The sequence below is a fragment of the Myxocyprinus asiaticus genome, chromosome 1, assembly GCF_019703515.2.
Source record: "Myxocyprinus asiaticus isolate MX2 ecotype Aquarium Trade chromosome 1, UBuf_Myxa_2, whole genome shotgun sequence".
NCBI classification, from domain to species: domain Eukaryota; kingdom Metazoa; phylum Chordata; class Actinopteri; order Cypriniformes; family Catostomidae; genus Myxocyprinus; species Myxocyprinus asiaticus.
Genome location: NC_059344.1, coordinates 1,310,721 through 1,335,391, shown reverse-complemented (window position 1 = coordinate 1,335,391; position 24,671 = coordinate 1,310,721). Strand labels below are relative to the sequence as shown.

At 38.6% G+C, this 24,671-nt stretch overlaps 1 protein-coding gene across 49 annotated transcripts in view; it reads right to left on the bottom strand.

The window, feature by feature from the left end:
• The window catches only part of LOC127441315 (receptor-type tyrosine-protein phosphatase delta-like), a 157,078-nt gene that overhangs the window by 67,291 nt on the left and 65,116 nt on the right, over positions 1-24,671 (bottom strand). For 24 of the 49 annotated variants that reach the window (XM_051698611.1, XM_051698700.1, XM_051698630.1 and 21 more), the window contains 10 exons: positions 24,246-24,263; positions 22,002-22,112; positions 14,558-14,827; positions 8,729-9,310; positions 8,233-8,378; positions 7,577-7,721; positions 5,690-5,995; positions 4,699-4,892; positions 4,196-4,222; positions 3,111-3,228 (listed from right to left, as the gene is read on the bottom strand). In XM_051698611.1, the coding sequence (XP_051554571.1) occupies positions 3,111-3,228; positions 4,196-4,222; positions 4,699-4,892; positions 5,690-5,995; positions 7,577-7,721; positions 8,233-8,378; positions 8,729-9,310; positions 14,558-14,827; positions 22,002-22,112; positions 24,246-24,263 (1,917 nt within the window). The remainder of the gene's footprint in view (positions 1-3,110; positions 3,229-4,195; positions 4,223-4,698; positions 4,893-5,689; positions 5,996-7,576; positions 7,722-8,232; positions 8,379-8,728; positions 9,311-14,557; positions 14,828-22,001; positions 22,113-24,245; positions 24,264-24,671) is intronic. The other 25 variants (XM_051698819.1, XM_051698776.1, XM_051698803.1 and 22 more) reach the window with 5 other exon arrangements.

Here is a 24,671-nt window from a genome sequence, read left to right as displayed (position 1 = left end):
CAATGTACAGTTGTGAGGAGCTGTATTCTGACGAAAGACCAATGGGCAGCTGGTTAACATGGAAGGGACTGCATCAAATTTATCATTTTGCATCTGGTTAGGAAATGGTGGCATTACACGGTATTCAACTGTTGACTATTCTGATAAGGTCATAGACAGCAGGAAAAACAATGATAACAACATGTCCTAACCAGGCATGACGCGGTAAGCTTCCAGCTACAAGCAATTTGCCTGTCCGCAATGAAACGAAAATGCTGTGTGACACAGAACACTAACAGCCAATCAGAACATATATGATGTTTAACCTTGTGCAACATCATGTCCATATATGTGGACATTGTATTTTGGCTTCGCTATACGCAATGCATAATTTAAATTAATTTAAACCCACTGAAAACTGTTCACAAACCCTACACTCTCATTAAAGGGTTAAACTTCTGGCGCACCACGTCACGTGACACAACAGCATGACGTTGATTTCCGTGAAGTGCTCCTATGGGCTCAGTGCCAACAAAAGTGCCTGGGACATGAGACAACGGTAATTAGTACATAGATTCAGAATTTTATAATGCTAACTTTTATTTTAATATGGTTGGCAGAGATTGGATGGTGCTGGTCATTACTTTGAATAAGAATTGTTTATTCAGCTTTATAGAAAATCAGCTGTAATGATAAACAATTTTATGAAAAAAAAAAAAAAAAAACTTTTTAAAGCTTAGTATTATTTATAATTCACAACTTAGTCCCGCTGTCCACGTACTGTATGTGGATTTTGTTTCAAATTAAAAAGGAAATGGAAAATTCACACTGCAGTCACTCTCAGGTCTCAGGAGGTTAATATACAGTTATGTGGAGTGGTATTTTGGACCAATAATGGTGAATGGGGCTAACGGACACAATGCAGCAGGAATAGAAACCAAGACATCTACAAAACAACTTGTCACAGTCGTCACATCAAAAACACAAATTAACATGGGAATGATCACTTGTATCACTTTAGTAAGTCCTGTTGGTTAGACACTACTTTTCATACTAATGATAGCTTAATGAAATTTACTAATTAGGGGTGTAACGGTACAAGATTTTCACGGTATGAGAAAAAATACCACAGTATTGCGGTATCACAGTATTAAAGTGCATTGCTAATATTAATATTATTAAAGTAATAATAAAATAATATTATTGATATTATAATATTACATGATATTATTATTAGTAGTAGTAGTAGTATGGAAAAAAAAATGTGGAAAAAAATCCAGACATAATATTCGTCCAATAACGTGAATGGGAAAATGGGAAAGGAATGATAACCAAAATCGTGGTATACCGTGTAACTTTTACATCCCTGATCCTAATAAACTTTAAGAGAAGAGAGAACAGTTCTCATATTTTTGTTGTTGTGACATCAAAGGCTGTGCGTTCAATCAAACTTAACAGCAGTGTTTCACAACTGGTGGGTCTGCAACTGCAGGGAATGAACAATGCCAGGGTTTTTCCTCCATTTAAATATTTCCACGGCCGAGGCAAATTGTTCGGGCGTTCAGTGCTTTATATGCGTTAAATACAGTATGCTTCTCTTCTGAAAATGAGATGCAATTGACGCCTGGTTTTTTATACAAGTAAGCAGTGCAGCCATCACAGAACCTCTCACACCAATGATCTGCTCTGCTCTAACCTACTGCGCCAAGTTGCCGTCAACCAGGCTTCCCTGAATATCGCGGCGCAGACCACAACACTGATGCAACCCATTTTAACTCTTGTGAGAATTTTCTAGTTTAAATTGCTATGAAGTGAAATCTTATGACATTATGAACAGCACTGAGGAAAAGAGACAACAGTGTTTTTCAAATTACACATCATCAGGAGGCCTGGGTATCTCAGCGAGTATTGAGGCTGACTACCACCCCTGGAGTCGCGAGTTCGAATCCAGGGCATGCTGAGTGACTCCAGCCAGGTCTCCTAAGCAACCAAATTGGCCCGATTGCTAGGGAGGGTAGAGTCACATGGGGTAACCTCCTTGTGGTCGCGTTTAGTGGTTCTCGCTCTCATTGGGCGTGTGGTAAGCTGTGCGTGGATCGCAGAGAGTAGCATGAGCCTCCACATGCTGTAAGTCTCCGCGGTGTCATGCACAATGAGCCACAATGATAAGAGGCGCGGATTGATGGTCTCAGAAGCGAAGGCAACTGAGACTTGTCCTCCGCCACCCGGATTGAGGCTAGTAATCGTGTCACCACGAGGACCTACTAAGTAGTGGAATTGGGCATTCTAAACTGGGAGAAAAAGGGATAAAAACATAATAATAAAATAAAATAAAATATAAATTACACATCATCACCCATCAAAATGAATCATGATTTTACAATAGTAACAGTAACTGTGGTATTTTTGTTCTAGTTAATAATCAATTAGGTGGAATCTATTGGACATCAGTATCACAGTAATGAGGTGCCTTCCATGGTCTTACCTGTGCTTATATGGCATTGCACTGTAAATATAAGGGAAAGTACATCTGGACCTGGAAGACTTATGGGCAAATTATTGACAAGGTTTTCCTCCTGGGTAATAGACAGTATGTTCTGCTTGAGGGATAGTTGAGAACCGTACTTATAATTTCATAATGTTTTGAAAACGCTGCAAATCTGGCCATTTATAATGACATTATGTCAAATACAAATAACAATGATACCGTGTGCCTTTTCATAGCCATGCACTCAAGGGCAAAAGTGGAATTAAAAGGCTTTTCAGAGCTCTGAATAACAGCACAATTAGAGGTACAAGAGAAAAGCAACTGTACGTATAGCAATTGTGTTTTTCAGGCCTTTCAATGATCGAGACTCTTTTCTTTAAAAAAAAAAAAAAAAAAAAATCTATTTTGCCATTTTTGCTGACAGATTTCTCCATTATTTTCTTAACCCCTGCAAGCATTTTAGAGTCAGAACCGTAGGTGAGTGGAATTACAATCGTTACTGCAAGGGCAATTACAGGCATTCAGTGTTAATGGCTGCAGGGGAAAAACCTGACGTTGTGGTGCCTCTGCGCAGGATGAGTGCGGCTACTAGAAAGTCCACAGGAACTGAGGGACAAATTGCTCTGAACTGGCAGTAACCTACCGGCTCCGCTGGTGGTGACCAACTTGGGTTTGCTGCGTGCTCCGTCGCCTTTGGTTGTGTAAGCAGCTACGGTCACTGAATACGTGGCCTCTGCATGCAAGTCAGCGAGGACTAATTCCTGGAAAAACACAACATGTTCTTTTTAACACTTGAAAGGAGTGGACTAAAAAAACAAACACATAACTGCTTTTAAAATCATGCGGAAACTAATGGATATGTTTGCATTCAAATTAGGCTGGGCAATATATTAAGTGACATTGTGAATATCATGATTTATTTTATGAACCTTTTATTTAGCCATTAAGAGCATGTCATTAGACTACTTATATAATCTCACATCTTACAAGTATGACAGATAGTTTAATAATGTCTCTGATTTGAACAGTGTAACTTTGATTCATTTCCGTGAATCAGTCCAAACTGCCCATTTCAATTCGTCAATTCAAAACTCTATCAATTCTATAAACTATACTGTCTGTAGGTAAATACTGCTGTTTATAACTTTGTATTGCTATGTTTGTGAAAATAAATTAAATGAATCATTATTTATAATTATTTCTTTTGTTCATTTAGTGAAACAGTGTGGAAAACATGCATTCATTATTTTTATCTTGCCATATTGCCCAGCTCTATCTTCAAGCAAGTACAAATATGGTAGCTTAAAAATAAATAAATGAATAAATAAATAAATACAGGTTATTTGGGTAGCTGACATGACATACTTCTAATTATTTTTGTCTAAGTACTTCTACATAATGCTAATTCCCTTGTAATTATTATCCATGCAGCTTTTATGACCACATATTAATTAAAAGACTGCATGTAATATTTGCACTTTTACATATTCATGACCATTTGAAATAGACTAGTGAAGACAAAAAGGTGATTAAGAGGTGCATTTCTTAAAAGAAATGGTGATGGGACAGGACCAGTTACAGGAACTAAAATACAGTATACACTTTACTTTCTACATTCGTAATCATTTTAACCTAAAATATTGATGTTCGTGTCAATTTGTCAACTACCCATTCCAGTAATGCAGCAATGGGATTCACCCCCCCCCCCCCCAAAAAAAAACCACTCACATGCTCAGTTGAGTCGTCATATTCCCACTGACAGACAGACCGTCAGAGACCAGCAGGAGACAAAACACAAACAAAACACAGAAGAAGCTCAATTATACCTGACCATTCAAAGACAAGAGAGTCAAATGAACAGGATCCTGTAGGATTCAAATAGCATATTGTTTAATGTGAAGTCAAGTATCATTAGACAGATAACAGGTCTGTGATGTGTGTGTTTAAGGCCATTCATGTCACATGCCTCAACCTCATATCAGACGTCTATGGAAAGTCTGTATCAAGTTTGACATCTGTGTTTTCACAGTTAAAGAAAATATGGAATTATGTATGTCATATGCTGGGTCATATCATATTTTTTCTTAAAATATTTGTGTAGATGTTGCCTTCTAACGTGTTCAAAAGCAAAATAGCTGTCAGACTGGATGAAATGCACCATTAGCACAAAACTTGTCAAAACTGATAGAGATGGAATTAAGAAACTGTGCATCTGTGCAGGTGGCACCTACCTGAGCATCATTAATTAGGATGTCCTTGATGACAGGGTGCCCGACGGGTTCCCCATTAACCATCCTGACATAGTGCACCTGGTACCCACGGATCTGGCCGTGCTGTCTGCTCGGCACTGGCGACCGCCACAACACTTTAACAGACGTTGAGTTGACAGTCTCCACCTCGACTTTACGAGGAGGGCCACTGGGCACTGAGAGAATTATAGGATAGAAGACACAAAGGTCAAGCTAACAGCGGACACGTCTCGCCCGACCTGGCAACCTCCCACGAGCAAAATGGTGAAGTAGACAAAAATCTACAAAATGGGAATATCTTGTTAACGAGTGCTGTGTAACACTAATATCTCAACAATGGCAAGGCAAAAACAAAAAGAGGTAAAAAAAACAAAAAACAAAAAAACAATCCCCAAAAACAGGTCACAGAGTTGACCTGATTTTTTTCTGAAAACATGGAATCAAAATATAATTGGTAAAAACAAGCAAAAATAAGCCAAGGAGAGCATTTCAGAGTTTGAAGCACTCTAAAGGACTTTGGCTATGATAAGAGTGAAAAAAACAAATGGAAAAATGTTAAGAAAAATGTCATTATCACGGGAAGTTTGAGAAAAAGAAAAAAAAAAGCCCCATTTTGAAAGATTCACTGTCGATGTCTGAAAATGAGTTTCATGCCATTAAAAAAGCCATTTCATTTTATCTTAATAAGAAACTGGGGGAAAAAAATACAAAAAGACATTTGGGATTGTTGGAAGTGAAAGGTCATCAGAAGAATACGCCGTGTAATCGTTTGAGTAAAAAGTCTCAAAAATCATCCCAAAACTGTCAAAGGGGTTGACATGTCGGTGAAAGGCCACAAAAGAATCCTGGTTAGTTGAGTTAGTGTAAAAACAGGAGAAGAAGGGCGAGGGGTAGTTAGGGTGTCTCAGGGCAGAAGTGGGGTGTTGTAAGGGTAAACACATTAGCGTTTCAGTGGCGTGTGGGTAAAACATACCATCCTCCTCCGTACGGATTAGCTGTGGAAAACTCTCAGGGCCTTCTCCTGCTTCAGTGTGGGCGCTCACAGTCACACGGTATTCTGTCCATTTGTCCAAGTTTTCCAAGAGATACTGGGTCTTTTCCGGTGGTATGTCCGAGATTTGGCGTAACATGGTATCGTCCCCTTCTGTCGCTCCATACTGGATGGTGTAACTGGTGATGATCCCGTTCTGAAGCTCCACCGGTGGCAGCTTCCAACTTACCAGAATGTTGGTAGAACTCGGACTGGTACATTTGACCTCCTGAGGCGGAGCTGAGGGCTCTGATTGAAGGATCAGAGGAACGTGGGAGGAGCAGAATTGCAGTTTGATCAGATTCGATTGGTTTTGGAGTATTTTGGTCAGATCCCGGGTGAGGTTCACAGGGGGTGGAGGTAAGAGGATTTTTTTGTTTTTGTGGTGGAAGTGGAGATTATGTTGATGGACAAACACAAATAAACAAAAGAAAGGGAACATAAAATGACATCAAATGAGGATGAAGCACAGGGACCACAAATACTTAAAACATAATGAAATGAGAATACATTTAAATGAAGCTTAAAAGAAGAATATAAAGGACAAAAATGTCACAGGCTTCTCATAAAGGAGGTAAAATAAACAAATTCACAAATTGTGCAGGGTGGGACATGTGCGGTAAAAACTGACCCTGAAGTTAAGAACCTACCTTCGTAATTCTACATACTGTACAGTGGGGTCGAAAGTCTGATAAAGTCACCCTGAGATAGGGTAAATTCCTATTTCAAAATCCAAATGTTTACTTCCAGGTTTTGAATCCCAGTTTTTTAACCCTACTGTTTGTAATTTTTCCTACATTTATTAAACTCTCAAATTTAAGCTTAAGTATGCAAATGTAATTTCTTCTCATAATTTTCCACACAAATTTTCCAAACTATCTAAATGAACTTCGTTTGAAGAGAGCCCTGTTTCCTCCAAGCAGTTACCATCAATCCAAAATATTAAAGGTTGATGCGTTAGCTCTGTAAAAACAGTAAATGAGTTGCTCACCAACCTTTCCGAGGCCTGTTGGTTTGAGGTAAAAGCCTGGCTGGTCCAAGAGTTAATGACTGTTCGAGACTTTGACATGCAATCAACCCTCCAAGATACTTACCTGGAATTTACCATTACGCACTGTTTAAAAGACCTCAGATTTATTCCGATTACCTCGAAAGAGGTATCGTGTGAAGTTGAAGCTGAATCAAGCTTGTCAACGTTAATTATGCATTAAATTCTGCAAGATTAATGAAGCTGTTGACCTAAACGTTTGATCACAGTTCAACTTGAACACATGAATAATAAATATGAGGTCTTTCGGGAATGCAAGAATCTTCTCTATCTATGCATCATTGCATTTGAGCTTTTCAACAAGGTTCCATGAGAAATACTCAGATGAACCTTCCCAAATTCAGCAAATCTTTCAAATGCAGTGTGGCATACTATAGCTAACGTCAAAAAACAAGGCCCCCCACATTAGGCCAATGCTTCCTCTACCTCTACTGCTGCCAAACTGATGAATAATTCAGCACTTTTCTTCTGACATGGATCTTAGTAAAGAGTTGATACCATATTCAATGAAGTGACCTTGTCATTTGACTACATTTCCCATAGATGGTCTCTCACTTAAACAGGATGTTCAATCCATCTTTTAAGGCACAGAAACCTGAAACGCCTCCATTTTTCAAAAAAGCATTGAGCTTAAACGTCTCAATGTAGAACACTTCTCAAATTCAGGATTATATTGGTGAAGGCCTTTTTTGAAATGGAGGAATTTTGTGCCGTAGTAAGAGCCCCCGCATTCTTGGACTGAGGTTCTTTTGGACATACTGTTAAGAAAGAAGAAGACCTACGTGTCTGAGGTGTCTCGGCAGAAATCTCGTTGGTGTACGCGCCGATACCGTGTTTGCTGCGAGCGGCCAGCAGGAAGGTGTAGGTTGTGAATGGCTTCAGATCTTTCAGTAAATAAGTTGTGGTGGGCTCAAAGCTAACACGTTTCTGAGGAAGAAACAACACAATAAAAGTTAAAATCCCAATATCCTGGTAGAGCCAAGACATTTTAAGGCTACAAACATATTTTACGCAAGTACACAAATGCAGACGTGACTGCAAGCGCATAGCTGTGTTGAACATATATCGTTCTTGTGTTGTTCTGACGGTAACGAACCTCGGTACACAGGTGGGCAATAAAGTTAACTTGAAATTTCTGTGCTTTTAAACTGGATGTGTTATTGTCTATAGCTCCCTTTGTGGTAATGCAGAGATTGCAACATGTACTTGCACTGGACAATGAATTGCAGTATGACACATATTGGAACTCAAATGTGCATGAAATTGAGTTTGCACAGCTAGAAGTGTTTGCATTTTCATACTTGCATACAGTATGTTTTGGGTGTAAGATTTTCTTTGTTTGTTTTACATTTAGACATTGCAGCAATTTTCTATGGATATAATGGCAATTCTAAGACTTGGAAAAGTTGAGGTGTTTGCAAATAAATGACATTCTCACCTCTTCTTTATCATCTCCTTTCTTATAGAGCAGCTCGTATCCAATGATTTGATTGTCTTGTCCTGTCTGAGAGGGGGGGTTCCACGACAGCAGAATACTCGTCTCTGATTTGGCTTCACCTTTAAAGTCCGTTGGTTGAGAGGGCACTATAAAAATATCATTAAAAATATAATTTATAATAGTCCCTACTGTATTCCCCTACTGTAAAAAGTGGACTGCTGTATCATCGATATGGTGACCCAAGGGACAGTGCCACCTAGCGATCACCTAGTTAACTGTTTTTTTCCACTACTCTTACAGTTTAGGTCAGTTCTCGCCAAATTTGCCATTTATGATCTTGAGTCCATGCCGGACATATGTATCAACATTTATAAACAACTAAACTTTTAGCTGCTCACAACTGCAACTTAAGAACTTGCCACAAAACCAAAACTCGCCAAGTCTAAAATATTAAAATAGATTAGACACTCTTTCTAAAAACAAACCCGACACTCACCTCCGGTTTTGGCGATGATCTGTAAATCTGATGAGAGAGGTCCGTCTCCTACCGAGGTAAAGGCCAGGACTCTGATGTAGTAAGTCTTATTTGGCGTCAGGCCTGGTATGGTAAGGAAGTTGGAAGTCCTAACAATCTGTTTCTCCCATTGGTTGACATGTTGGCTTGGATCGGTGGTGTAGTAAACCCTGTAGCCCGTAATCTGTCCATTGGCTTCTTCTGGTTCATCCCAGTGGATGATGGCAGTCGTGGCGCTTAGCATTCGCCCTCTGACTTGCCTCGGGGCGGTACTCGGCGCCTGCTCCGCTGTTTTGGCCTCGATGGCTTCACTGGGAGGCCCGCGTCCAATGTTGTTTATGGCAACTACTCTAAACTCGTAGTCCGAGTAAGGGCTAAGCCCACCTACGCTATATCGCGTGGTTGCAACACCGTCAATTTCTTTATAAGTGTCCTCTGTGTTTTTGGGCTTGTGTTGGATGATGTAATAGGAAACAGGCTCGGGATTACCAGAATCCCATGTCAGTGTGATGCTTGTCGCCGTGCGCTCTGTTACCTGGGGTACACCTGGTGGTTTCGGTAAAGCTGAACAAAAATAAGGGAACTCGAATCAGTAAATCTGAATTCACTTAGCGACTCTTTACTCCAGAATGGAGGGAAGGGGTTAAAAAAACAAGAGGGCTTGGTGACATCATATGAAATGGACAGTTGTTTCAGAGGTGGAACGAGTATGAAATACTATTATAATTGTTTTCCTTCAGAATAAAATGCACTGATAAGTTGTTCACAGCAAAAACGGGGGAACATATAAGTAACTAGAGTCAATTTTAAATTCATGTTTGTTTTAATGGCATGAATGAAAGCAATATGTTAGCAAACACAACTTATAACCTTTTATTAATTTTCTTTACTCCAGGTTTCTAGAAAATTCCTTAGATGAGTGTGTTGTCGCTTTGCTAAGCTAAGCAGCATCATAAGGTTTTGTTATTAGCATTCATGGATCATGTTCCTTTTCCTAAGGGATACTAGCCGAAAGTTAAAGTGTCGTCCTGCTCTGCCAAACATACAGTGCTGTTTGTCACTAATGTCGTACAGCAGAAGAGTTTGGAGCACTGACTGCACATCGGCGATAATCAGAAAACCACGCTCCCCCCAGAGAAAAAGAAGACTGTGCGGTTTATTTAGAACACATCTTAAATACTCCGCAGGCGGTAATTTATTGCTTAAATTCAAAGCGCATTAGGTGAGGCTGCAGATAGGACAGATAATGTTTAGTCTTTGCATGCTGTCTCTAGGGGCATATTATGACTAATGTGATTTTGTTATGTCTACTGGAGACAAAGGTTTTGTGTGCGTGTGGTAAGGAACAGCTGCAAGTGTGTTTAAGTGTGCTAACAGTAGGAGGCACTTCCCACTTTGGTGTCCCATTACTTTTTTTAAAGTGTTAGAGGCACAAATCCCATGTATTCTTTTTCTTTTTTTGAGCACTATTAGATATGTTAGATCATTTATTTTACAACATGACAAGTAGCTAGTTTTAAACACATCAGATATACCCAAACAACCCCCACCCCAGCTACCCAAATAGTAATTTTGGTCTGTCCCCATCTAAGAGGCCTTCTCAACTGTATCCAGCAACTGAAATTCATATCAAATACTTTTTTTATAAAAAAACATAACATTTATAATAATAAAACTAGGGCTGTCAAAGTGTGACACTGCAACAGCGTCCGTCTGACACGTGTACATAGACAGGTTCTTAGAAAAGCCCTTATAATGTATATGTGCCTCGGTTAGATTCAATTGGAAAATCGATAGCTGTGGACTGTAGGCCAATGATATCGTTTAATGATATGAAAACAATATACTGCCTTCTAAAGCTACTTTTGGTATTGCCTAATCAAAGTTTTACTCATCTGCCAAAATAATGTAATGCATTTTAATTATCTGAATTATTGTATTTGTTATATATATTATATTTTAAATTATTTAAGGATAATAATTATTTAATAGTATATATATATATATATATAGTAATATTTAACTGTGTCCCACATTTTTTGTTTAACCCTGTTACTGCATGATTTCCTGCCTTATCAAAAATGTAACATTATTTAAAATTAATATACACAAGAGGTGACATTATTTATTACACAAATTGTGTTGACTGCATTCATCAAGCCTAACCTTTCAACACTGTTATATACATTTTTGGTAAATATAATTATAGCATTAACTAGTGATGTGCGAGACTAGTCGACTAAACAGTTCTGATGCTGCTAGTCGACACTGGAATTACTAGTCGGTTAATATTTCCCCCATTAAACTGATCATCATTTTTACACATTTACGTTTGGCTTTATATTTTTACAGAGGCTGCACTTAAATTACTGTCATATTAATGTGACACATTTTAAATAGGATTAATAGTACAAATATTATTTAAAAAGAGGATATCTGGAGCAGATACAGAGTTTAATTTCACCTCAGTCTGCGTGTGCTTCTTCCCTCTCTCTCTCGCGGTGCGTGCAGGAAAATATCCTCTCGCTACACAAGCAAACTCAACAAAGTAGTTATGAAATCACTTCGGTGGTGCGGGAATCGTCTTTCCAAATGTTTGAAAGTCCCTATGGATGTTTTCACATTTGAGTCTTTACATCTGTGCATGCTTGTGTTATGTTTCCGCTGAGCGGACTTTATCAAGCGCAGGATAGACGCCTCAGGTGAGTCAAGTCCCGTCTTTCACCGGACCATGTCCACGTGTTAATTTTACTCCTCAAAACATTTATGCTTTTAAGTAGCCTAGAAAATAACTGTTTTAGACTAGGTATGTCATTTTTTTCATCTGCTGATTAAGAAGGCTAATTTCAACGAGGTGCCGACTGCTGAACGTGTTAAACTATCTGTTATTCTGTGTGCACGTCATGTTTAGAGTACATTAGGTTTACTGTAGGCTACATCACAGGCATATTTTTTCTATCCTATAGCTACTTTATTATTTTTTCTACATCGTAACTGTTATTGGTTGACGTTCTTTACCGAACAGCTGTCATATTAGATCAAGGGTTAATGCACGACTGCACGTCCTGAAATACACGCAACTTTTCAGCACATTTTCTCTCTCTCATAGATTTGACTTAGTCTACCTGTTAATTATTTTCCACAATGTCCTGACTGTTTTAATTTGTTCAGTAACTTTTATTGGTGATTTCCGTTTAGAACAGGCTTTTAATTGTTGCTCCATTGATCCTGCACTATTCATTCAATTGTTTTCAATAAATATGTCTATTAAATATTCACTAATGTTGATTCAGTGAATGCGTGTCATGTTCTATATTTAATGTACAATGATCGTAATTCAAGGCGAGCACGTCACAGATAAATGCCCCTTTTCAGTGGAATTTAGCTTCGGATTTGGAATAGATTAAGCATTTTAAATGGGTCACATAAACACACTTTTTTTTTACTGTTTTCTGAAGGTTGGTTTCTTTTTAGACTAGTCGACTTCAAAATTTTCATTTAAATGTCAGTGAAATTTGATTTTCTGCACATCCCTAGCATAAACCATGAAGCATTCAACACTGATAATATATTTTTTGGAAATATACACTACCAGTCAAAAGTTTTGAAACACTTACTCATTCTTTATTATAATTTGTTTCTTCACATTTGAGAATAATAATAAAGTCATCAAAACTGTGGAATAACATAAATGGAACTATGGGAATTATGTTGTGACTAAACAAAATCCAAAATAAATCAAAACTGTGTTATATTTTAGCATCTTCAAAGTAGTCACCCTTTGCCTAGAATTTGCAGACATGTACTCTTGACATTTTCTCAACCAACTTCTTGAGGTATCACCCTGGGATGCTTTTTAAACAGTATTGAAGGAGTTCCCATCTATGTTGGGCACTTATTGGCTGCTTTTCTTTATTATTTGGTCCAAGTCATCCACTTCAAAAACTTTTTTTTTATTATTTTGTTTATTAAAATTTAGTTTTATAATGAAATAAATGAATATGGTGGCACAATTATATTTTTGTCTCCAAAACTAATTTCAAACATTTAAGCATACGCCTTCAGATCAAAAGATGTTTAAGATCTGACTTTTGACCATGTAGCATTCATCATTAAACAGACATTAGCTAGCCAGCTGTTACACATTGTGACATTTTTTATTTTATTTTTATTTTGATGCTCATTGACCCCACCCATGGGTTTGACTTTACTTTGCTTAAATGAGTTCACATTTACCATATAGTGTGCTGTTCAAAATTGTTCACAGTGTTGACAAATTATACATCTTTATAATATGTCAACACTATTAACTCTTTTTGACTAGACTATATAGTATATGTGAACTCATTTAAGCAAAGTGACATCAGATCTGGAGGGGGGTTAATGTTCATTGTTTGAAAACAATCAGACTTTTAAACTATTTCAGCATGTCCATAATTTTGGTAACAGAACTGCATTTAAAATTAATGTAAAATAAAACAGCTCATAAAAAAAAAAAAAATATAATAATAATTTGACCTCCTGATTTTGACATTCAACATTTCCTGAAGATTCACCAACTCTTTTCACTGACCATTTCTAAGGAAAATACTAGGGATGTCCCAATACCATTTTATTTTATTTATTTATTTATTTATTTTTTGAGAACGAGTACGAGTACCAATATTTCCTTTTCAGTACTCGCCGATACCTATACTGATACCAGTTTTATTTTCTAATGTTACAGTTTAAAAAAAACACACACAAAAAAAAAATATATATATAAAATCAGAAAAAAATTAAAATAAATAGATACAAAATAATAACTGTAAAGAAAACCAAGGGAGAGAGATAAACTGCTAACTTTATTGGTTTCAGATGTTGTAACTCAAATAAGATGTAAAGGCTGTCTAAGAATTATTTTGCATTTTTAAGGGGTAGATTATTTTTCATACAAGAAGCATCTCTGTATGTTAAGACGTATGGCCTATGAAATCCATTTTACTTTTTAATTTCTTTCACAAATTCCATATTTAATAGTTTAATTCAATGTTATCATTAAAGGGTGTCTAAACAAATTAATAAAAAAAAAAAATCATTAAATGAAAATAGAACAATTATCAGTCATTTTCAACATACAATTGCATTATTTTATTATATGAAGTTTTTTTTGTTTTTTTTTTAACTGTCAAATAAAGAGCTGCACAACAGAGCATCACAGATGTGAGGTATTGCTTAATATAATACAATTATTATAGTAAATAATACATAACTATAGAGTAGTGATATATTTCTGTCACATTTTTGTCTATTTAAATGGAACTCTTATTTTGACGTAACTCATATTTTGACGATTTACCCAGCAATGTTGCTTCATGATCTCTTGATTCACAGCTGATGAAGTGCAGATCGCTGGTGACTGAATTTAAACTGCCAAAGGCAGCGATTTAATCAACTAACTGCATGTGCCCATGTAGATTATATATATATTTAATTAAATTGCAGCCTTTGCTGTTTAATAATAACACTAGGACATATCGTGGATTTAATTTGTGCACTGTAAGCTTATGCAATGACATTCGTACGTCAGATAGTATTGTTTTTTGGTATCGGAGCCTTTTTACGAGTACGAGTACGTGATCCCAGTATCGGACCCAATTCTGATATCGGTATCGGCACATAACTAAAAAATACATTATCTTTTAAAGTAGATATCGTATTTGTGGAGAGTGGCAGAATCAGCAGAATGTGATGTGACATATAAAATAACAGCATCACTGATAAAACAGCTTGGTACCAGTTGGAATGCTAAATATGGAGTTATCTACTCACCTTTTACCATGATTTGTGCAACCGCCTCTATAACGCCCAGCGTTGACATGGCGACACACGTGTAGTTGGCCGACTGCCGGACGTCAGTAAGTTCCAGTACGTTTCGCCCTATGGGCATGTCATCTTCAGGAGTCAAATCTTCTGACCCCAGCATCCATTTGACGTAGGGCATGGGTGACCCTACCGCCACACAGGTGATATTCACACTGCCCCCGGGCATGATTTCATTATCCGTTGGGGGAATGGAGAACCGTGGCGGAACTCGTCGCACTGCAAGAGAACACAATCACCGGTAACGTCCTGTACAGATGCGAGTTGACTAAACATTTGGGAACATTTAAAGAAATAGTTCACCAGTATACAATATACAGTAATATCAAAATGTACACACCTTTATGCCATTACAAACTTGTATGACTTTCTTTCTTATGTGAAAAACAAAAGGTGAGTTTTTGAAGAATATCCTTGCCACTCTTTTCCAAATAATAAAAGCGAATGGTAACTAGGGCTGTCAAGTTCCAAGATGTCAAAAAAGAACCATAAAACATAATAAAAGTGGTCCGTAAGACTTGTGCACCATATTGCAAGTCTTCTGAATTCATACAGTACCAATTGTGTGGGGAACGAACTGATATTTAAATTTAATCCAAGGGAAATCTTTGCATTTGCTGTAACTTTCTTGGCATGTTCATGAGGGAAGTGGCAATGTTAGTATTGTGAATTAATTGTTCTTTTTGAGTCCAATCTGTTCAATGAAGGTTGATTCTGTTCACAAAACCTGAATGATTCATTCATGGTTCGAACTGATTCAGTGCTTAACAGCTCACTGGAGGGGAAGATTATTAGTGATAATCTTTGGTTCTGTTTGATGGACTAATTTTTTGATCCTCCTATGGTGTTTTTTTTTATTTATTTATTTTTTTTTTTTTGGAGCTTGACAGCCCCAGTCCTCATTCACTTTAACTACATGGAAAAGAGTGGCCAGAATATTCTTCAAAAAAGAGATAAAGTCATACAGATTTTGAACAACATAAGGGTGTGTAAATGAAGACATTTATGGGTGAACTATCACTTTACAGCTAAGAGTTAACAGCAAAAAAAAAAATAACAAACAGAGATTTTGTTGATTTAATAATTACATTACATAGTTTCAATTGATTAAGAAACAGGTACATTAATGTAAAATTACTGCACTACTATTGCACATATAGAAGACACACAGATTTGGGTTCACCCCTGAAGGAGTTCAACAGTAGAGCTGAAACAGACTTGGACAGTTGCACATGCACAGGTGACCGACGTGTGACAGAGACTGCAGCACATGAGGGAACTGGAGGGCCACAGCATGCAGGAGTTGCGTGTGATTATACAACTTCGATGCTGCGTTCTCTTCCAGTTGATGTGAAGGAATGTGCCGAATCACATTGCCACATCACACACACAGTGACAGGCCCCATAAGAGGGGTACCTTTAAACTAACGATATGACACAGGTAGAGACCAGCTGTGACTGTCTGTGGCTGCCATTCCAAAAGTGGACACAAGTGTCAATGAAAACAGTTTTAAAACAGTGAATAAACAAATTTAATGACAATGAAAAGATTTGAAATTAAAAATAGAAACCAAAATGTAAACAAACTAATAGATAAACAAAAGATAAATCTTCAGTGCAAATGGGGGGGGGGGGTAATTCCTTAATCTCTGTCATGCAAACAAACACAACTCTTGTTACACATGAAGAAGAGAGGAAAGAATGAGAGAGGAGAAGGGATGGGGAGAGAGTGGAAAGGAGAGGAGAGTGGAGAGGATGAGAAGATAGAGGAGAGTGTGGGAGGGGAAAGTAGGAGGGGACTGGAGGAAGAGGAGAGAAGAAGAGGGGAGGGGAGAGGAAAGAAGAGGAGAGAGGAACAAAGAGGAGGATGGCAGGGGAAATGGGATGTGAGAGAAGAGAAGGGGAGAGAGTAGGGGAATGGAGAGGAGGGGAAAGGAGGAGATGAGAAGAGAGAAGAGAGAAGGGGGGAGGGCAGATGAGTAAAGGGGAGGAGGGGGAGGATGAGGAGAAAGGAGAAAAGAGGAGGAGGGGAGGTGAGAGAGGAGGGATGGGAGAGGAGAGATGAGGAGGAAGGGAGAGAAACAAAGAGGAGGAGAGGTGAAGAGGAAGGGAGAGAAGAGGAGGAGGGGAGAAGAGAGAAGAAGAAACAAGGGAAGCAAAGATGAGGTGGGGAGAGGGGAGGAAGAAGAGGAAGCGGAGAAAAGAGGAGGAGGGGAGATAGGAGGGGAAAGGAGAGAAGGGGATGGGGAAGAGAGAAGAGGAGGAGGGGAGAGGAGCAAAAAGAGGATGGGAGGAGAAGGGAGGGCATGGGAGAGGACAGATGAAGAAGAACAGCAAAGAGGAGGAGGAGGGGAGAGAGGAGGGGAAAGTAGAGAAGGAAACGGGAGAAGAGTGAAGAGGAGTAGGGGAGAGGAGAGGATGAGGGGAGAGGTGGGATGAGGAGGAGAGGCAAAAGAAGAGTAGGCAAGAGAGGAGGGGAAAGGAGAGGAGATGAGGGGAAGGGAGGAAGGTGAGGTGAGAGAAATGGGGAAAGGAGAGGAGGGGAGTGAAGAGAAGAGAAGGGCAGAAGGGAAGGGGAGAGGAGAGGACGGGAGAAGAGAAAAAAGGTGGAGTGTAGGTAATATGAGGAGGGGAGAGGAGAGAATAGAGAAGCAAAGAGAAGAAGGGGAGGGAAAAGGAATGGGGAAGGGAGAGGAGGGGGCAGAAGGGAAGGGGAGAGGAGAGGACGGGAGAAGAGAAAAAAGGTGGAGTGTAGGTAATATGAGGAGGGGAGAGGAGAGAATAGAGGAGCAAAGAGAAGAAGGGGAGGGAAAAGGAATGGGGAAGGGAGAGGAGGGGGCAGAAGGGAAGGGGAGAGGAGAGGACGGGAGAAGAGAAAAAAGGTGGAGTGTAGGTAATATGAGGAGGGGAGAGGAGAGAATAGAGGAGCAAAGAGAAAGGGAGGGAAAAGGAATGGGGAAGGGAGAGGAGGGGGCAGAAGGGGAAAGGAGAAGAGGGCAGGGGAGAAGGAGAAAAGGAGGAGGGGGTGGAGAGAAGAGCAGAAGGGGAGGGGAGAGGAAGGAAATGGGAGGAGGGGAGGTAAAAGGAGAGGGGAAGGGAGAGGAGAGGAGGAGGGCAGAAGGGGAAAGGAGAGAAGGGCATGGGAGAGGAGTGAAAAGGAGGAGGGGAGTGGAAAGGAAGAGGGAAGATGAGAAGAGGGGAGAGGATGAGGAGAGGAGAGGGGAGCAAAGAGACAGAGGGTAAAAGTGAGAAGAGGAGATAAAAGAGAGGAGAAGAGGGGAGGGGAGGGACGGGAAGGGAACGGAAGGGAAGAGGAGTGAAGAGGAGTAGGAAATGTGAGAAGAGGAGTGGGGAAGGGGAAAGAGGATGGGAGGGTTAGGGTAGAGGGGAAAGGAGTATGTAAGGGGAGAGAAAAGTGGAGGGAAGAGGAGGAGGGGAAGGGGAGGAGCGAAGAGGAGGAGGGGAGGAGAGAAGAGGAGTAGGGAAAAGGAGAAAAGAGGGGAGGAGGGGCATGGATGAGAGGAGCGGCATAGAGTCTTCAGACTAGTAGAGTCAGTTGACAGGAAATCAACAGGGCTATTAAAAGCAGGAGTTGCCAAGACAGAGAGAGAGAGAAAGAGAGAGACAGACAGGGAATCCCATGTGCCACTAACAGCACCTCATAAGAGAGTTTAAGGGGGCAGTAGAAGGGTGGGGTGGGATTCAACAGTCCAAAATAACTAAAGTGATGTCAGTGTTACTGCTTCCATAGTTTCAACCTCAGATGACAAATCAATAGACTGCTTATCGCAATCTCCAAATCAAAATCACAAGCTCCAATCCTATTGGCTGGTTTCACGCAACTTCTGGGATTTAGGGTGCATACATAAATCCACAAGGAAATAAAGTAGAGTTTACCTAAACTGCTATAATGAGTATTTCTGAAGATGAACTAGTCGTTGACTTTTTACAAAGTTTGCAAAATTTTGGCCACTGAATCTTTGAAAGCTTCTCAAACATTTTGACTCAGACACTAAGTAGCAAGTAAACTAGATATCCATTAGCCAAACAGTATATTCTACAATGCTCAGGCTTCTATTACATTTTTTAAATTATCTGTCCCTAACATCACATAAACACGAACTGAGGGTGATTGTTTTACGTCGATCAGACAGTCTCTTTATGTCTAAGTGGGCAATTTGTGGCCAGAATAAGCTAGATAACTTTATTACGATAGTAAAAAGTCTGTCAAAGTGAGACTTATGCTTACCCTTTCTTTTTCTATTTTTGATGAAAATGACAACAGCAGAAGCCTTAGTAAACTTTCTTTGAGGAGTTTAAGGTGACAGTGGTGGCTCAGCGGTTAAGGCTCTGGGTTATTGATCAGAAGGTCGGGGGTTCAAGCCCCAGCACCGCCAAGATGCCACTGTTGGGCCCTTGAGCAAGGCCCTTGACCCTATCATGGCTGACCCTGCACTCTGACCCAGCTTAGCTGGGATATGTGAAAAAAAAAAGAATTTCACTGTATATGTGCAAATGTATAATGTGTGATCAATAAATATAATTAAATTATAAATTATAAGACTTCAAGGCCTTTAGAGCATCTTCAGGTGGACATTCTCAATGTTGCGCATTACAAAAAGAAATGGAAGAACAAGAACGACAACTGATGGTGTGCATTTGTACCAAGATGTCGTGCTTCTCAAGAGATGAAATCTCTCATTATTTTAAACAGATATCCAATTGTATCACAATTAATTTTCAATTGAAATTTGGTTCCAGGAGACATGTTTCACCTTTTCATCCCGTGAATACCATTACATTTGTCGAGTCTTGAGAACGGCATGCTGCATGCATGCAAATATTCTTCACAAGATGATGATTAACTGATCTCACAGATCTACGGAGCATATCTTATCCGACCCAGCGGAATGAGAACACAGTTTCTGCAGCGGTCAAGGTCATCATGTGAGAGTGTGTTAAGAAAGCACATTTTTTCACAGTGTTGTTAAAGTAACGAAGCAGGAACACTGACATGTAGGTTAAGACAGACAGCTCTAGCATGACCAATCCACCATGCAACCCCCCCCCCCCCCCCCCGACAAATGATGCGCATTCTGACTAACATGCACCACTTTTTGGTCAAGCAGTACAGCGGAGAACTGGGGCATTTGCTCATACCACAACAAAGGGAAAAGAATAAACTGTCAAAAACATAAAACATAAGGAACAAAAAGCAGTATTTGAAACTCATAGACGGAAATGCAGCAACATTCATGTTTATTCGTACTCTTGGGAATTGTCACTAGCGTTTGTATGCTTTTTTCTGAGTTTGTAGATGGTTAGAAAGAAAGAACACACCAACCTTCTCGCAGCTCTGAGGGATTGTGGGAATTGATGCGGAAACAAAATGAAATGAGGAGAAAAAACAAGGGAAACACAGAAAGAGTAAAACAGGCCACATTCAAGCCAGAGAACTGCTGATAGAGACATAATGTCTAGGAAAAGAAAAGCATGCTGCATTTTACAGGTTTTTTAATGCGCTGTCATTAAACAATTTGACACAGGTCCAGTTATGGGGTTTTCACAGCAGCAGCATTTACTGCGGTTCTGATTTACATTCCTCTGGAGATTTAACTGTATTTATTTCTTTCATATTCTGAGATATTTAAAGTATTGAAAATATTGAACGTTATAATACTATACTGATGTTGTAACTCCAAGAATCAACATTTTAAGTTACATTTTTCATATAACTAGGCCAATGAACACACAAACTCAGAACAAGCTAAGAAAAAAAAAAAAGGTTATAACTTGTTTAATTTGTATGGATGTATGTACAGATCCTTTGTCTAATGATAAACACGCTGGAATTAAGGTACGCTACTCCCTCACATATTTTTTTTATTTTTCTTATTTCTGACAATGACATGCCTATGCTTACATCTACGTTTCAAAGGCACTATAGTGACGTAAGGCAGGAAGTTTAGCATTTGTTGCTCAAAGCACCAAAAACTGAATAACAAGTGAGTAAAAGATCGCAATATGTTACAGTTTTGAATCACACACTACACATATGAATTACAATATTATAATCACCCTTAATTCTGACAAACATGTATAGAACATATTTGGTTGTTCATGTAAACCGCATGACTGGGACCTGCGCATGAATCCAAGAGCGTGAAAAATGTTAAAAACATTTCTGATTATGCTCACTGTTTGATGCAGTAAAGTGAACACAATATTTACAGTGCAGCATTTAAAAATGTATAGCTAAAAGTTCATAAGATGGTACATATTTTAGCAGTCGATTGTCTAAATCAGAATTGACCCTATTTACTTTAATGCACGTTCCTGGTCTTATTGTGAACAATTTGTCAGAATACATTATAAGAAAATAAAATAAAATAAAAAACGTGTAATGACTTGCATCGCCTCTTTAATCTGACTTTATTATGGCAGTTTATAACACCTAAACTTTAAATAAAATGACTTTGAAGGCAAATGTTCCACCATAAATCAATATCAATCAATACTTCATATTTATACAATCGATGAGGGTGTTTAAATGAGGGTTTAATATATATATATATATATATATATATAGTTTTAAGGTAATTAAAGTTTTAAGCTAAACAAATTATTGGTACATAGAGTTTTGCCCATTATCCTGTTGTTGTTTTTTTTTTTAATTGAAACTTTCAGCACATTAAAATTAGGAATAAGAAGTACTACAAGAGACACAACAAAAAGTGTAAAATATGATAATGTATCCTTAAAAACTAAAGTTATGTTCTTTTGATGGCATGTTGTTGTCTTGTTATTTTGTTGTTTGTTTACTTCCTAGGAGACATACAAGTTCCCCTAATTGAAGAATTTATATTTTGCATTATTGATCAATTAAAAGACTGCAATAAGAAACAGTGAATTAAAGCAAGTTTATATTGTAAGCATTGAATACAGTGTACTTTTGCCTTATAAACCAAGATGATCAAGTTAAAATACATAAATAAATCTATCATTTTAATGCAAAGTTTAATCAATGTTTGTTAAAAAAATCAAAAACAGAACACTGAATTATCAGATGTAGAAAGGAAAGAGGTTAAATCATTCCTGTTAGGTTAAGGGTCAGTCATATTATGTACACAACAAGCATTCAAGTTCTTAAAGATCCACATAATAAAGGTTACATCAAAATCTACAAAATACAAATAAAACCAACACTAAACAGGCAGAAACTCAATCCAACAAATTTTGTACTTAGAAAACCAAGTAACCAAAGTAATCCAAACCCCAAAAATTGCCCTGCTTTTTGGCCCGATTTGATTCAAATTCAAATTTGCTTTTTTCAACTTTGCATCTAGTTTTTGTTTCTTTGTTGTTTTTGTTTACCACCGTAAGTCATTCATACCTCTGACGTATAGATTAGCAGGTGCGGAATAACGCGTGCCGTCATTGTTGGTTGCGACGCATTCGTACTTCCCCTGGTCCGATTCCTCACTCTGTTCGATCTGCAGTGCTCCTGTACAGCAGGAAGAAAAAAAAAAACATGGAGCAGCAAAAATAATTACAATCATAACAATAAAAACCATCAAACAGCCTTTCCTCAATTACACGCTAGCCATTTCACGCTATTTCTCTTTCTTTCTTACTTTCTTAATTAGCCACCATACAGGTCGGACAAAACAAAAATGACTTCCGCTAAAGACGGAGTATCTGACAGTCATTAAACTAACATTTAAGCCTGAGAATCGACATTTGCAGCATTGCATTGGAAAGGTTCATGAAGACTTAATCGGTTTATGCAAGCTAAGTTCCTGGAAGCTGGTGGGGTAGAAATGTTTCCCCTTCAAGTGTCTAATGCAGTATTTCATTCTCTAGGTCCGATGCATCACGGGAAAGCAATTTCAGCACTAAAGATGGATTTCACAGTGGATTCGCCATTATAAATACATATTATGATTTTGTCAGGAATGGAGTAATTTCCAGGCGCTTAACTGCACGCTGGTCTCTCAACCTAAATAAAGTTTTCTGCAGCAGTTGCATTCGGAACCAGGCCTAGAGAACAACACGCCAAATACTGCAGTAGATATTTACCAGGGTGAACAGAGAGCAAAACTTTGCATCATTTTACAACCACATCAATGGAAAGGAAAACATAGAGTACAAGATACATGTTGCAGGGTTTCTAAAGGCACTTAATTGTAAGGGTGGTTCAAAATCATTTGAGCACTACGTAAAGAAAACAATCAGAATACTATTGTTATTATTATTCATTTAAAGATCTATAAAAGGGGGTGGGGGGAGCCCTGCAATATTTTTACACATTTCACAGGACTGTTTATCATGATAATGAGTGAAAACTGCAATACAGCAGCATATGACTTAAATAAAAAAAGGTTTACAGTATACAAAAGCAGCATAACAGGGAGGAACAATTAAAAAAACAAAAAAACAAATTTGGGTTATAGAATTTGGTAATTCATTCATTCAAACTGACTGATCAATAAAATGGCCAAGACTTCAGAAAGTTGAAGTCAGTAAAAATCGCAGCAAAAATGTTTCTGAAAAAAATCTGCTGCTTGAGTGGTAAAAAAGACAAAAAATCTGTTGGGAGAATTATCGTTACCAATACATAACCCTCATGACATGCAAATCTTTCCAAAGAACAAGAAATGTGTGTCGGTACAACTTACAACCTTTTGACAACCCTTAGCTGAAAAATAAAATGCAATGGGATTAGAGGTCAAAATTCAAGAAAGCAACCAATCACTGCCATAGCTTACGTAAAGCTACAAATGACACCCATAAAAATCCACCAATGGGATCAGCAGTGTGGTGTCACATGACCCAGGGAAAAATGGCATTTTTTTTTTTTTTCATGCATTGAACATCGAGTAGCTTGACAAAAATTGACACAAAATAGCTGCCTCGGTCGCCTCTGCCCGACTCGGTGTTAGCTTTTCCCCAACCCTGAAGAATGAAAAAATCAAAACGTCAAAAACGGAAACAGCTCTCAACCCAACAAAAGCAAGAAGGAAAAACAGGTGGTGGAAGGAAAAAAGCACCGTAGAAACTTTATCAAAAAAGTAGTTGTTGGGCTTTTTTGAGTTATTTTTTTTGTGAAGGGTACAGGTAGAGAAAGCAATGGAGTACGAAGAGTTAAAAAAAAAAGAAGTTTGTAAAGATAGAAAGATGTTTTTTGTGGGGGGAAAAATCGTGGCAGAGAGGTCTTCGGCGAGTCTCCTTCATCTGGGCTCATGTGCGTGCTGAACAAGAACAGCTAAGGGGGAAAAATGTTTGGCTGTTTTAGTTGGACGAAAAAAGGGACACATGATCTGCTATGGCCAAAAAAATAAAAATAAAAAATGAAATAGAAGAAAAAGAAAACACGTACTGGATATGCTTTTTGGGCTGCAGTAAGCATATCGCAACTCGGAAGAAAAAAAATACAAGAGGCTTCTTTTGAACTCAAAGAAAGGAAACTAAAGCGTTTAGGCAAAAGATGGTGGATTATGGATGAGGGAGGGAACGTAACGGGACACGGGGAGGGTGTAGGGAACGTGACAGGGGTGTAGTATGGATGCAGACAATGGAAAGACAGCAAGAATGAATTTAGTTGTTCATTCTGTGAACTTGAGTTCAGCACTCTTACCTCTTATTGGTGTACCACCTGGGTGGATTATATGAATGCAAATAAGATTAAGAAAGAAGAATCGTTAGTACGTGAAGAGAGCCTGGGCGCTCTGGAAGAAGAATCAAATGAGCTTTTCTTTGTTTTCTAACAGACTTTATTACGCTACAACAGGAAAGAGAGACTCAGATAAACACAGAGCGATTTGTCTCTTGTGGAAAAAGCACAGGAGTGAGCAGCATTGGTCACTTTAGAAGGTCAGTTAGCAACTTTTACAGTGGATAAAAGCACAAGGGAGGCTATTTTCAGATCTTGGAGGGAAATTAGAGGAAATGATACACTGGAGAACCTTTCAGGAAGTGATGTCAGTGTTGGTAAGTGGGGGCGCCGGTGAGTTTGCGGCCATATCTGTGAGTCCCTGACCAGGTGCTCATGTGGTTTATTAAA